General features: G+C 50.7%; 2 protein-coding genes across 2 annotated transcripts; both read right to left on the reverse strand.

Annotated features, from left to right (window-relative positions):
• Positions 1 to 274: 274 nt before the first annotated feature.
• QC764_310470 (uncharacterized protein) lies at positions 275 to 4964 on the reverse strand. The gene is made up of 2 exons (XM_062946161.1): positions 1681 to 4964; positions 275 to 1620 (listed from the first exon to the last, which is right to left on the reverse strand). Exons 1-2 carry the CDS (start codon positions 3619 to 3621, stop codon positions 694 to 696), a joined length of 2868 nt encoding a protein of 955 aa, XP_062802211.1. The 5' UTR covers positions 3622 to 4964; the 3' UTR covers positions 275 to 693.
• A 1590-nt stretch (positions 4965 to 6554) lies between these two features.
• On the reverse strand, positions 6555 to 7700 carry QC764_310460 (uncharacterized protein; the record flags this gene model as incomplete). The annotated part of the gene is made up of 2 exons (XM_062946160.1): positions 6555 to 6719; positions 6753 to 7700. 2 exons carry the CDS (start codon positions 7698 to 7700, stop codon positions 6555 to 6557), a joined length of 1113 nt encoding a protein of 370 aa, XP_062802212.1.
• Between the last annotated feature and the right edge of the window lie 7679 nt (positions 7701 to 15379).

The raw sequence follows: 15379 nt of genomic DNA on the forward strand, positions 1-15379 counted from the left end.
CGAACTTCTCAGCGATGCTGGACATAAGAAGATGGCAATCAAGTTCTGGTATGCCATTGAGTGGGCTCACCAATCGGGGCTCCTTGCAGATGCTTCTCCATTTTCTGCGACAGTGGGCAACACTTGTGACAAGAAACCTGGTCAGGCTCAAATACGGTGGTATCACTCAGAAGGGCTCGGGCGACGATGATGGCCTCTACTACAACAACAGCCAGCCGATGGGCACTATCTGGTCGTACACGTCTGAGTTTGATCGCGACCAAGTGGTTCTTCGCCAGGCTTTAGGGTTCCAAGTATGGTGACCTTGAAAGATAGTAACAACGATAGTCAAAAGTACGTCAAATGATAGCGAAAGCGATTTCTATCATCGTTCAAGGCCCCTAAAATCCCGTTGTGCCCGCCGCTGTTACCTGGTGAAGGCGTATCTCCTCTGGAGACCAACCCTCGCAACTGGGCAAGGCCGCTATGTGATGGTATATGTCATATTTGCCAGGCAGTCCAGGGATATCAAACTTTGTAGCTACATATCTGTAATTGGTTGGAGGTGCTTTGCGATGGGGTAAAGGCACTGGTAACCCATCACAGTCAGTCAGCCTTCATTCTAGACAGCACCAAACCACAAAGATCAAAGGGGACGCAATACTCAAATTCAGATAGCTACAGAAAACTCTTTACGACAAAGGAAGAAGGGAACTAACTGCCTTGAGCCCCTCCAGTTTTGGCGGAAAAAGAGCCGAAAAAACCCGAAGCTGATGCCTGCCCCGGCTTCGTACTATACATAGCACCACCACTTTGGTTATTACTGCTGCCAAATATTCCTCCGGAAGGAAACGCAACAGTAGGGGCATTGGAGAATGACGAAGGAGCGGGAGCCTTGGCGACTGATGTAAAGGCATTTGTGCCGGGGGGAGCAGAGAACAAAGACGCTGAGTTCGGAGTTGATGGATTACCAAACACTGAAGAGCCCTTGGGGCTAAAAAGTGAAGAAGCCGTTGGTGCAGGATCACTCGTTCCGAATAGACCACCAGTGCCGGGCGTGGCTGGTTTAGTGCTAAATACCCCGGACGTGGATGGTGTGGTGGTGAATAACCCACCAGACCTGGGGGCGGGTGGGTTCTTCATGTCCGCGAAGATTGAGCGGGGAGCTGGGGCTGAAGCAGAAACAGGAGCGGAAGATCCCGAAACACGTGGTGTACCAGTGCTTGTCGAAGAAGAGGAAGTTGTGCGGCCGAGTGTAGCGGTTGACTGTCGGCTCCCAGGAGTTGCTGTTCTGTCGGTTTCGATGCTTGGTACCGGAGCTGGGCTCTGGCTAGGTCCCCGCCTCAAAACAAGGCCGGTCCCGCCAATTGCCATCCCGTTTCTGCTCGACGCAGAGAACGAAGGCAAGTCTCTTGGCTGGAACGCTCTGCATGCAGCATGTCCACTCTGGAGCTTGGTAAGTTGGACTTGCAGCTCTTCTCTCTCCTGCTTTACCGGACGTGATTCAGCGGCAACCTTTTCGACATCTTCATCTGTCATGTTAGGAACCATGTCAGGATCGAGGATGGTTGGGAGGTGGCGCAGAAGACAGTTTTCCAGTCCGAGGACCACAACATTGTCAATGAAGATGTCAAGTGATCTCTGTAAGACAGATATCAGCACAAGCCATTCCAAGACCAAACATCTCCCGAGAAAACTCACGTCATAATAATTGGCCATGCTCTCAATGATTTTGTCTGTTCCAAAATCACTAGACGGGGTTGCCTCTGAGGCTGCTTCCAACACAGCTCTCGACACATGTTCATGGGTCAACCCTTCCAGATTTGGATACACCTTCTCAAGTTGACGGGTGGTTTGTTGAACTCGCCGCTCGCCCCCCCTCCGGCTTCGTGTGTTCTTGAGCAAGGGCATAGGATCGTACCCATTCTTGTAGTGATACAGCAGTTCCTGAAGCTTGACACCTAGCAAAGACGCCTTTTCTTGAAAGAATGGGGCAACGTACTCTCTCAGGAGTGCCTGTGCCGTCTTGGGGTCTCTTCCGACGATATGATCTATGAGCTTCTCGGTAAAGCCCTGACAAATTTCCGTGATCAGTTTGATATGACGTTCGGCGATGTTCTCCCAAGGCTGTGATTGATTCCGGAAGAGACGGAGCGTCAATCGATCATTGGGTGAGCCCGGAAACTCGGTGCCCTGGTTTTCAGAGGCCATGGCTTCCAACTCGCCCTTGAGATCTGCGAGCGAAACGGTTGCTGGGTCTTCAAAAGGATAATGTTCAAGAAGCTGGTGAAGATGGACTGCAAGCTCTGGCTCAGAACATTCATTTTCTTCGTTGTCAGATTCACCGTCATCAGAGTCCCTGTCCTGGTTATCGCCGTCCCAAAGAATCTTGCGTCGATTGCCTTTGACCAACAAAACGTGTGCAAAGACTCTGTTGAGGTCCCTCACCAAAGCGCGCAACTTCTTGATTCGAGCATCGGTATATTCGGTTGAGTCTGGATCAGGATACAAACCGCCAAAGAAATCGTCAAGGTAGTTGCCCCTAACTGCTTCACCAGCAAGCTCACGGAAACGGGAACTGATCTTGGTGAGGTACGTTCTCATGGCCTGTGGTGTTGAACGTTGCTCGCCCAGTTCCTTGAGTCGATTTTGACGTTGCTTGATCAAGTGTTCAATGTCCTCGATGAGCTCTGGAAGTTTGCGCTGAATGTGTGCCAAGAGAACCTGGCTGAGCTTGTCCCTGAGAGCCTCGATGCCCCTGTCCTGAGCCTTGATTGTTGCCCACACTCCGTTTCGAAAGAAGTTCTTCTCGGCCTCATCACGCTCGCCATCTGTTGACGTGGTCTCCATATGAGTTCGGTTGCGTAGCACATGCCAGCCGAGTGCCAGTTTGTGAGAGCCTTCCTTGTTCACCGCCAGACGCAAGTATTGGCCTTCGTTGTGGGAGCCCTGGTCAACCTTATCGGGCTTGGTGATGATTCCCAGGGTTCGCCCTCGGGTAGGATCGTGTTTTTTCGCTTCATTCAAGACCTTTTGGGCAGCCAGCTCACTTTGGGCTGAGACAACGGCGAGGATGATGCTGTTCTTCTGGCGCATATACTTTTCTGCGAGCCGATCGACCACAGCAACACCGCCGGCCTCTTGGTTCTCTGTCTCATTATGATAGAAACCGGGGAGGTCGACAAGCGTCAACTGTGGAACAGCAGGGCCGGAAATTTCCACCCGGAGGACTTGTTCTGAGAATGTACTTGATCCCGAGCCGACACCCATGAAATCTTTGGCTTCCTCGATGATAGCAGGAAGTTCGTCGTTGCTGAGGCCGGTTCTGTCAAAGACATGATCGTCCACATTGCCAGCATCATTCTGGATTTGGACGTTGACTTTCGTCTGGGAGGCTTGGCGAAGCACCAACTCAGTTGCAAAGCGCGTGCAGAGTCCGTCTTTGATAGGAAAGCGGACACGAGAGATGGCCTCCAGGACGGAGCTTTTTCCGGATGATTGATCGCCAACAACGATGAGTTGAGGAAGTTGGACAAATTTTCCTAGGCCAAGTTTTCGAAGCTCGTCAATAGTGTCAAGAAGGGCGCGCTGCTCAGCGGCGAGCTGCTGCACTGCTGCGAGATCTAGCTGGACAGCAGCCATGTTTGGAGTTGGTCAGGTGGTAGGCTTCTGGATACTGTTTTGGGGGAACCATGATGGATATTTGTATGGGTTGGCACAGGTCGACTGACCGCCCCGAAGAAGCTAACCGCCGACCTGGCCAGGGTACTCGGCCGCGGGCTCACTTGGCTTGGTTCAGCTGAGCATTTTTAGGAAACTCAAAGGCGGGCAGTGGTCATGGAAACGGTTGTGACTCTGGGGCTGATAACCCAAATTGGAGGCCTTGCCAAGATTTTGACGATGGTTGGACCAGTCAACAGCCAGGCACTCTGTGACCAAGCGTGCAGAGGAATGGTTTGCGTGCAGATGGCCCACAAAATGCTAGCCAAGAATGATCTCCTTCCAGACCAGTCGAGCCAGCAACTGGCACACGTCAATGGATCCAACGGCGACACGCTCCGCATACATGCTCGAAATCGACCGTGTTGGGTGTCTGCCACCGTCCCCATCTCTCCTATCAAGCATCATCACCTTGTACCCCCATCCAAGATCGTGTTCAGTCAGATCAGAGTAGCATGAACTCTCTTTCTGCCTGAAGCGCATGTTCGTCCATCCAACCTGGTTGCAACTTGATGGTTCCAAGCTCCTATCATAGTACTTTCTGCGTTCAGCCTTCAAGGGTGGCTCAACAGCTCCATTCATGTCGTCATTGAGCCGCGCAAGGCGTTTGCATTCTGTCGTATCATGTCCCAGGCTCTGATACCAAAAACCCAACATCGATTTCGTATCCCTCTACCAATGCGTTCAATTTCCCGGCAATACCATTCCCATATATATGACCAAGAGCCAACCCATGAGAACCAGGACCAGCTGGGCCCCACGGGTTGGCTGATCGTTTCTGAGAGGCGGCGAGTGTGAAGTGGTAGAGGACACCATAGCAGAAACCAGTAGAAATAGATGGTTGGCAGCCTGTGGTAGATGCCAGTATTCAACTGCCGCTTGATCTGGCGTGCCACACCAACAAAGGCGTTGTATACGTCTGCTTGCAATGACAAGTCTCGGGTTAACCCTAACCCTCATCTCCCGGAAAGACGACAAACAGTCGAGGACTCAGTTGGAGTTTTTCGCAGACATGACAGAGCTTGTCGCCGGGCCGAGGCGTGACAGGGCCCGGGACAGGGAGCATCTCCCGGTTGGTGTGAGAGCCTGAGTCTTGGTCGGAATCCACGGTCATTTCACTGCGGCCTTCGGATGCTGAGTTGGCGAGTCTTCTGACCGTGCTAGAAGCTGGGCAAAAAAAAATCCATCATTGTGAGGACGGAGGACGCGAGAAAGCGGGACGTAAAGAAAGCAGCAAATAGAGAGAAGCTGGGGTTTGTGTTAAGGGAGCCGTGCTGGTTTCTGTCCACAAGTTGCTGAAACCAGTAACGGACAATTGAGGGCTTCCATTGGCCAACCAAAAAGTCAATGATTGAGCCACAGCTAATCCTAGGGATCTTTCTAAACTTAACCACTTGGGCATTAACCCTGACAAGCCACGATGTTCAATGTCAACCTGTCAGACCGGCCAAACCATCGCCCGTCAGTCACATAATGTGCCCTGCCAAGTCTCCCAACATCTGGAACCGAGTCCTGGTAATCTGCCTGCCGACGTCAAAACAGTATGGCGCAGCTGTTAAAAAGAGAGGCCTCGCCAAGACGGGATGGCAACATATAACATCTCTCATCGACAGTTCGATTGAGTGATGGAGGTCTTTGGCATACACTCTTGAGAACCTCCCCTAACTGACTCTTCTCCAAGCTTATACTCCAAGTCTTGCGGCATCCTTCTAACCATGGCAAAGCGATCCAAAACAGCCTACTACAGTGTCGACCCCCCTTTCGTCTACGCTGCTAGCGCCATCGTCGAGGGCATCTTTACACTCTTTTTCCTGTGCACGTTTGGCTACAGCGCCTTGCGAATCTCCAAAATACGCCCAATATGGCATTATTACGCCGCTACCATGTCCGCTTTAATCATGTAGATATTTCCCTTCACTGCTGACAATATTCAGTCAACTCACAATCAGTCATAATAGTGGCTACATTCTCCGCATAGCCTCCTTCTCCGTTTACGCTTACTACAACATTCCTGAAGTCTATCTCTCCTTTGAAGACCGCTACCTTTTAATGCTCCTATCAGCAAAACGACTCGAACCCGTCGCTCGTCTATTCCGACACGTGGGCGCAGCTCTTTGTAGTGTTTTGCTTGTGGAATTTGGTCAACGCTACAGCTGGCCATCAAACGAGAGGGCACTTATTATCCGGGCCGGAAGGGCAGCCATGTGGACGCTGGCAGGGGTGGCAACGGTGCTGGGCTTGACATATTGCATCATGGCGGAGAGAGAAATTAATCCTGACTTGACGGTTGTCGGACGCTTGGGAATGCCACGACTGGATGATGTGTTCAACGGCAGCAAGATAGCTTCTGTTGTAATCTCTGCAACACTACTCGTCCTTTTTGTCGGGGGGCTCACTATCCTGGGAATGGCAATGTACGCATCTTGCTCAAACCCATCGAAAGGAAGGAAGACCGGGCCAGTCATTCTCATAGAAGTAAGTATCAGTTCGTATGTCTTATTACAGCTGTGGGCCCTGGTGTTAATTATGTCCACCGCAGATTCCCAGCCTGCTCCTTCTTGCCTCTGTGATTTTGGTGATCGTGAGAGGTTGGAATATGGCCGAAGTCTCTCTACTTCTACACCCTCACCGTAGGGCTACCAGGGACATTGATTGGTGGTACTGGGCTGAACTTGCTCTAGATCGCTTTGGCACCTGGATGGTTCTTTTTGTTATTTATAGGGCTGGCAAAAAGGCCAGTGGCGGCTGACACCCGGCAAGATAAACAATGATAATAATGTACCAAGATATTTACCAGGTGACTAAGAATCTGAAACAAATGACCACCATCGCAATATCTCCTGCCAAGCCTTCACTTATTTGTCCTCGTCAGGGAACTCACAACCATCATCTGACACCTGATCCTCTACCTCAACAAGGTCATCAAGGTCAGACAGTTGATCGTCTGCCTCGTCAAAATCGCCGTCCTCTTCCTTATCCTCCTCGCCACTCTCCTCGTCACCCTCCTCCTCCTCGCTCTCCTCGCTCTCGTCATCGTTCTCCTCATCGCTCTTTTCATCGCTCTCCTCATCGCTCTCCTCATCGCTCTCCTCATCGCTCTCCTCATCGCTCTCCTCATCATCATATGACTCCACGGGGGAGCCAATAATTTCAAACCCCTGGGCCCCAGTAACCTCATCATCAAGCTTCTCACACTTGGTCTGAAGCTCAACGCATTGAACCAACAGCTCATTGTTCCTGGCGGCCAAGACATTATGACTGAACATCATATCCTCGCACTCCTGTCGGCGTTTTCTGCAGTCGTCCTTCATATCTTCCAGTTCCTCAATAAGCCTCTTTTGTATATTCTCCAGGCCCTTGATGTCGTAGCGCACGGCCTCGACAACCTTACTTTGCTTATGATGGTCACCGTGCAATCTCACGTGTAATACCAGCAGCTCCTTGTACGCCTGACGCCTCTTCAAATACATTTCCTTTTGTTCGGCGTGGTCGTCTTGCAAGCTTTGCAGTTTCGCAAGGAAGAATAACTTTCGCGATTCTGCCTCAGTGGCGCGCCGGTCTTCCTCTTTCAACTGCTCCTTCATCTGCTGGACCTCCTCCTCAAGACTGTGATTGCGCTCGAGGGCCACGTTCAGCTCAGCGGATTGGGCATGGTAGCGGCTCTTCAGTGCGAGGTCAGACTCTTCCAAGTTCCGGTGCTTGTCTTGCAACTCGCCGTGTTCCTCCTTCATCTGGTTGTGCTTCTTTTTCCACTCGTCGCCTTGCTCCTGCAACATGATGCAGTTCTTGCAGAGAGAATCCACCGTCGCGGTCTCCCAGCGGAATTTCTTCTGGAGCTGTTCATTAGACTTCATGGACTCGTGATACTTCGTCTTCCACGACTCGCAATCCTTCCTGGACTGGTCACGCTCCTCCTCCAACTTGGCGCAGTCCCTCCGCAAGTCACCGACCTTGAGTCTCTCCCAGGCGAGTTGCGTCTGAAGCAGGTCGGCATTATGCATCCCGTTCACGGCATCCCGATGGCGCGACAGCTGATGGCGCAACTGCAAGTCGGAGATCTCCCGCTGGTGAAGGGAGTTGATGGTCGAGATTTGCTCGTCGTAGTCCTTCTCAATGGCGGCAATCTGCTCGGCGTGTGTGATGGAAGAGCAGGCAATATTTTGCTGGCAGGCGGCTAGCTCCTGGGAGAGCTTCAACTGCCGCTCATGCAAATTGGTAATTTCGGCGGTCTGCTGTTGGAGCTTCCAATTCAGTGCTATCCTCTGAGTAATGTACATTTTTCTGTTGATGTCACTAGCCTCCTCCTCGGCAGCGAGGGCTTTGGTGAGCTCCTCAACCTCTTGACGTAGTTCCTGGAGATCGGGGGCCACCATCTGGACCAGTCCGGCCAGCCTCTGTTGGACCGCTTTGAATTGATCAGGCATCATGCAGGGACAGACTTGCTAATGCTGGTAGCAGAAGAGGGTGTGGATGAAGGGTGGAAAGGAAGAAGGGAGAGAAGTTTCCGAGGGCGAATTTTTAATCCAGAAATTCTTTTCCAAACTTTTGTGGCTTTCCAGTGTTCAAAAAGCTATGTTGGGCGCTGGCAAAAAACTTAAACATCATGGTCGCCTCCACACCGTCACCTCCAACAGTGAAGCTTTCGCCACCGCAGGAACGGAACGCCAACATGCCACTGATCTGAACTCTGTTTTGTGCGATGGGGCACGGATTTTCTCTGATGGTGATGTCTGCGCAGATGGCAACTTGTTTTACAAAGAGAAAAATGATGAAGACGAAAAAGAGAGAAATAAGATGAGGTCGTGTGTCGACACTTAGTTTCCTTACCTAGGTAGTCGGTCTCTAAAAACTTTTTTGCCTCGTCCAAAAACGGTTAGCCCAAAATCAGGCTCGCTTCACCCTCGGCTCACCTTAAGCTCACCACCGCTCACCCTACTCTCCTTATTTTCCAAAATCGACAACTTTACGCGACGCTCTTATAGTCCAAATATAGAGCCTCCCTCTCCTACCGGGACGAATCTTCCGCCAAAACGGGGACCAAGAAATAGGCTCGCCAGCGTATTTACTCTCCATTTTAAGAGACTCTAGGTTATAGTAACTATTTTAATATAATAAACTCCGTTACTCCCAATCTACCTACTACGCAACTTTTCTTCTTAAAAAATAAACTCGCTAGTATATTACTCTCCGTTTTAGGTGATTCTAAGTCGTACCTATATTAATATAAAAAAGTCCGTTACTTTTTACCTGCCTACTACGCGACTTTTTTTCTTTTAGTTTTAGCTATATAAAGAGGCTATTTTATCCGTCCTACTATCTACTGTACGACTCTTCTCTCCTATCTCCCTATATCTATATTACTACCGTAAAACCTTTCTTTATATATTTTATTATTGAAATGGTGAGAAAACACACAAACCAACCACAACACCACAAATATACCCTCAACAGGGTCTCTGAATGAACACACCTGCGTGACAGTGGCTCGCTCGCAGGCCACACTCCATGTAGGACAAAGAAAAGACACTATGGGCTCGCAGGCCACATAATAAGCACCGGATTGGCCTGATCAGAGGGCCAGAATTGCCTGCACGCGTGCAAGGCACAAAATATGAAGAAATACAAGTCGATGTCCTGTCTAAAATAGAATGTCCGAGGCAGACCGCTTATATACATGACCCCTGAACCCCCGAATGCTCCGAGAGCCCCACTTCCTTACTCGAACCCTCAGGCCTGTGGCCGCACCCCAAACCAATATTGCGTAAGGAGGTCCCTGCATCTTTCCCTTAACTTCTTCCGCTCTAGGTTGTTCGGCCTTACGTTAGCCATTAAAGAGGCTAATAGTTAAGAAAAAAGAAATAACGGATAGATTATTGTGGTCTAATTATTCGACGACACGCGGCTTGATACCTTCTTCACTCAAGCTACGTGCCGTCAGAGTAGTCAAGAAGGCAAGACGAACTGGCACCAAGTTAAACAGTAGGTTTAGTGTTAACGATTTCGAATTCATACACAAGGTTATCAGGTGCTAGCTATCCTCAGTCTTGGCCCACGTATTTAACCGTTTGGTCCTGTTTCTTGTAGCTGGGTGATTAAGACCGAGACACTTAGTAGAGAGGGTTACGCTTAAAGCTAACAAAGCTTTTGCTTCCTCCCACTGGCCAAGACCAAAATACGTAGCTGCCAGGTTCGCCATGCTTGTAAGCGTACTAGGATGCTCTTGGCCAAGTGTCTTCTCTCTGACCTCCAACACTTTAATCTCAAGCTTCTTAGCCTCCTCCCACTGGCCAAGACCAGAATAGGTAGCTGCCAGGTTCGCCATGCTTATAAGTGTACCAGGGTGTTCTTGGCCAAGTGTCCTTTCTCTAACCTCCAGAACTTTGACCTCAAGCTTCTTGGCCTCCTCCCGCCGGCCAAGATCAGCATAGGTAGCTGCCAGATTCCCCATGCTTGTAAGCGTACTAGGATGCTCTTGGCCAAGTGTCCTCTCTCTAACCTCTAACACTTTAATCTCAAGCTTCTTGGCCTCGTCCCACTGGCCAGTATTGGCATAAGTTGTAGCCAGATTAGCCATGCTTGTAAGGGTATCAGGGTGCTCTTGGCCAAGTGTCCTCTCGCTAACCTCCAACACTTTAATCTCAAGCTTTTTAGCCTCCTCCCACTGGCCAAAACCAGCATACGTTCTCGCCAGATTCGCCATGCTTGTAAGGGTATCAGGGTGCTCTTGGCCAAGTGTCCTCTCTCTAACCTCCAACACTTTAATCTCAAGCTTCTTAGCCTCCTCCCACTGGCCAAGACCAGAATAGGTAGCTGCCAGGTTCGCCATGCTTGTAAGCGTACTAGGATGCTCTTGGCCAAATGTTTTCTCTTTGTCCTCCATCACTTTGATCTCAAGCTTCTTAGCCTCCTCCCACTGGCCAAGATTAGAATAAATAGCTGCCAGGTTCGCCATGCTTGTAAGCGTACTAGGATGCTCTTGGCCAAGTGTCCTCTCTCTAACCTCTAACACTTTAATCTCAAGCTTCTTAGCCTCCTCCCACTGGCCAAGACCAAAATAGGTAGCTGCCAGGTTCGCTATGCTTATAAGTGTACTAGGGTGCTCTTGGCCAAGTGTCCTCTCGCTGACCTCCAACACTTTCATATTGAGCTTCTTGGCCTCCTCCCACTGGCCAAGATCAGAATAGGTAGCTGCTAGGTTCGCCATGCTTGTAAGCGTACTAGGATGCTCTTGGCCAAGTGTCCTCTCTCTAACCTCCATCACTTTGATCTCAAGCTTCTTAGCCTCCTCCCACTGGCCAAGATCAGAATAGATAGCTGCCAGGTTCGCCATGCTTGTAAGCGTACTAGGATGCTCTTGGCCAAGTCTCCTCTCTCTAACCTCTAACACTTTGATCTCAAGCTTCTTAGCCTCCTCCCACTGGCCAAGATCAGAATAGGTAGCTGCCAGGTTCGCCATACTTGTAAGCGTACTAGGATGCTCTTGGCTAAGTGTCCTCTCTCTGACCTCCAGCACTTTGATCTCAAGCTTCTTGGCCTCCTCCCGCCGGCCAAGACCAGCATACGTTCTAGCCAGGTTCGCCATGCTTGTAAGTGTACTAGGATGCTCTTGGCCAAGTGTCCTCTCTCTGACCTCCAACACTTTAATCTCAAGCTTCTTGGCCTCGTCCCACTGGCCAGTATCGGCATACGTTCTAGCCAGATTCGCCATGCTTGTAAGTGTACTAGGATGCTCTTGGCCAAGTGTCCTCTCTCTGACCTCCAACACTTTAATCTCAAGCTTCTTGGCCTCGTCCCACTGGCCAGTATCGGCATACGTTCTAGCCAGATTAGCCATGCTTGTAAGGGTATCAGGGTGCTCTTGGCCAAGTGTCCTCTCGCTAACCTCCAACACTTTCATATTGAGCTTCTTGGCCTCCTCCCACTGGCCAAGATCAGAATAGGTAGCTGCCAGGTTTGCCATGCTTGTAAGTGTACCAGGGTGCTCTTGGCCAAGTGTCCTCTCTGTGACCTCCAACACTTTGATCTCAAGCTTCTTGGCCTCTTTCCAGCGGCCTTGATAAGACAAAATTGAAGAGAGTATATGCTTAAGATGGAATACTATCCAGTTCTCGGCTCCTTGAACACGCGTTATACACTCAATATCCTTCCTTGTTGTTCGTTCTGCGATATGGAGGACCTCACTCTCACCGTAGTATTCATGAAGAGCAATCAGCTTGTCATGGCCGCTCTCAGCCAGGCTGCTATATAACCTGCCCATGTCTCTTTCCTGTTTGGATTCCAGCGCCATTTCCAACTGGGCGCGGGCCTCTTCAGCGTCATATGCGAAAGACGTGTGCAGTTCATCATTGTCATGGCATCCGAATCCAAGGTAGTAGCAGAATGACAGCTGGATGCGGAGGGCGTTTGTTGGATGGCCCGTTACCACTTCTTCTAGTTCTCGACGGATATAAGATCGAATGCGGTAATCTGCGGCATAGAAGGATGGAATCGAGTCAAAAAGCTACGAAAGTCAGACAAGTATGAATACATATCAGTTATAGTTCTTACTTTGAAGCTATCACCACTTAGGGATGGTATCTCTACCGGCACCTGAACCACCGGTTGTGCTCTGGCATAATGGTCAGCAAAGTCAACGGCCACGGCAAGTACGCAAGGACTCTTACGAGTATATGTTCATGTGTTTGAGTGAGTGCTGCATGTCGACATCTCGTACTGTCGGATCGCTGACTAGACATCCGCGAAAGTAGTTTTGCAGCATGGCTTTCGTCTCGTCGTCGAACCCTGCCTCTGCTATCACCAACTGGTTTGCGAACCATACTAAAGAATCTTTCTTTTTAAAGTTGTCGAGAAGGTCTAACGCTTGTTCTTCGCCTTTGCAGGTAGGGAGGGGACTTTTTAACTGTGCTGCCTCGGGAAGCGGTCGGATTCCCGAGAGAGACTCTTCGAACAGGAGCCACAGGCAAAGTAGGCCGAAGGAGAAGACATCCGTCTTCAAAGCCTGTGCAGGCGTAAACTCGTGATACTCGTCAAATTCTGGCGCATGCCATGGCCAAGACCAAGGGAGCACGATACGGGCATCGTCCCGGGCATATCGAGTGGAGAAACCAAAGTCGGCAACCTTGCCGGTGAATGAACCATCTTCAGCTCGGAATACGAGTATATTTTGTGGCTTAATGTCCCCGTGAACGATATCTAACAGAGGCAAGGTTTAGCCCTGTCCTGCGGGTTTTTCACGGGTACCTACTTACTATTGGATTGCATGTGTGCTATGGCCGCGCCAACCTGTAGACAGATCTTCAGGCGGTCTGTGATGCCAAGCTCCCGCCCCACGGGCAATCTTGCGAAGTGATACAGATCCTCGAAATGCGACTTTTCAAAGACAAAAACCGGCCACACTGTCTCATCGCTCGAAGACCGAGAGGGTGTTGCTTCCGAGCGGTCCTGCGTCTTGGGGGACACATCCCAGCATATCCCCTGCAATTCCAAGACGTTGGGATGGCTTCGGACGGCTGGGTGCCAAAGCACCGTCATCTCGTTGATACAACGTCGCAAAATTTCCTCCTTGGGCGTTTTGAGCTTGTCTCTGTCTGACACACGCTTGAAGGCGAGGGTCGTCTGCAGATTCATCAAGGCTTGGCTGATCTGACTTGTGCCTCCTTTGCCCAGCGATGGCCTTTTCGGTTGCCACGTTATCGGCAAGAAAGGCACTCCCAGCTTCTGTGCTGCAGCGAGGAACGTTATGAAGTTGCATGGCACCGGTGCCGCTTTTTGCACTGGAGAGGTGCTAGTAGAGAAGAGGCGGGGCCTGTCAAACGTAGAGTCGGCGGTAAACGACATGATGAGCCGTCCTCGACCAGTGGGCGAATTTCTTAGGAAAAAAACATAAACAGAGATGCGGTCTTGCGTCCAGCCTATATCATAGAAAAGTCGGTGCTTCTGTGGAAGTTTGGAGCGTATACTCTTTGGTGCGCTGGAATGCAAGACAGTGAGCCGCCCATGGAGCCTTCCGGGTCCTCTGCAGCCACGGAAGGGAAAAAAGCGTGCAATACCCTCGAATTGAGGCTCTGTTGAGGCTATGCCGAGACAAGGCCCGATTGGTGCCTAACACTCCCTTACTTCGGGTAGCACGACTGAGTCTGCTGCGTTGCACACGAAATGCCCCAGACGTCTTTGCCAAGGATATCAGGCATCCAACACACCACTGTTTGAGCATGGCACGTCGAATACTCTCAAAACCGCAAAAAACAACGAAGACGTACCTTGTGTGTTACGGTACACTCCGCGCGCAGTTTAATGAGGAGGGCTTACGGTACATATACTTGACTGCACCTTTTAGAGCGTGATCGGTCAACTTTTAAACCGGATTAAAATATTAGCTATGCTTTTAGACCACTTCAAACCCGGCACTTGCCGCTTGCAGCTAGTCTCAGGGCCTGATTGGCTGCTTTTTTGGCTCAATTCAGAATACTCGGCCGATTAGAGCCTCATTGTCTGCCTCAGACCTGTTGTTGTATGCCTTGGCACTGCAGGCCCACTTCCACACCAGCCGGCCAAATAGAGCCCACCATTCTACTGAGTACCACACCACCAGCTGAGAAAAGCATCCAAACGGGCCCCCTTTTGCATGCAGGTGGCCTTGGCCTGGCCTTGAAAAAGCGAAGAGAAGGCCCGAGCCACTGAGTCTACTATTAAGGCTACGTGCCTACCGCGGTAGCTGCGCCTCATGGCGGGTCTAGTCCTGCGCACGAAATCTAAACGCCAATCGCCTGCGAGGCGCGGCAGTGGGGAACATGCACTTTCTTCGGACGAATCCTGCCTACCTTACGTGCTCCTGCTTATTGGCAGTGTAGCGGACCCTCTCTTCAGAACCGCCGAACATTTCACAACGAGATCATTCAGGCCACTTCTAACATTGAGACAGGAGAAATGGAACAGCTGAAATCTAAAGTTAAAGGGTTGCGTTGCAAAAATGCGTGGTGTCGTTCGTTCGTCCCCGAATTGTCGTTCTACAGCGTGATGACGGAGGATGCAGTTCGCTCGGGATTGGCAAGCTGGCAGCCTCTATACTATCGGGAGGAGATCGCTCAAAAGATCATTCTGCGGGGACGCAAGATTTTCGGCATTCTCATTTTGCTCGGCCAAACCGAATTGTTACTCAAATTTGTCGAGGCAGGTCAGCTTGAAGATGCCAAGCTTCCGTTCAGGCAAGACGCTCTCGTCCAAGACATCCACCTTTCGGCGGAGGAAGCAAGCGACTTCCACGAGAAGCAGTGGGAGCTTGTGGTACCTACGTTCTCTCGCGGGGCCTTGACCAGACAATTCGATAAGAATACTGTTATGCCTTTTGTGGAGATTAGGGAGGTTGGGGAAGGAGCTTTTGGTAAGGTGTGCGAGGTTAGGCTCGCGCCTCATCACCAGGAACTGGGTGACATCTTCCCCCCAAAGGTGAACTGCACTGTTCAATGTATAGATCCCTGTCGCTGACGCTTGGCCAGTTTGCCATAAAGGAGTTCAAACTCGGGAAAGGCTCGGCTCGTGGTCACAAGCGGGAGCTGGAAAACCTCGCCATTCTCAACCACTTGAAGCACCCCAACATTGCAGAGCTGCTGGGCTCTTACACCTATAATGGCAGGCACAATCTCCTCTTTCCGCTGGCCGATGCTGGGAACCTCGCCCAACT

The sequence above is a fragment of the Podospora pseudoanserina genome, chromosome 3 (assembly GCF_035222485.1).
Source record: "Podospora pseudoanserina strain CBS 124.78 chromosome 3, whole genome shotgun sequence".
NCBI lineage: Eukaryota > Fungi > Ascomycota > Sordariomycetes > Sordariales > Podosporaceae > Podospora > Podospora pseudoanserina.

Coding starts and splice junctions, on each gene's coding strand:
- QC764_310470 (XM_062946161.1), bottom strand. CDS start 3,621: ATGGCTGCTGTCCAGCTAGATCTCGCAGCAGTGCAGCAGCTCGCCGCT. Junction 1,621..1,680: donor GCATGGCCAATTATTATGAC/GTGAGTTTTCTC, acceptor TCTGTCTTACAG/AGATCACTTGACATCTTCAT.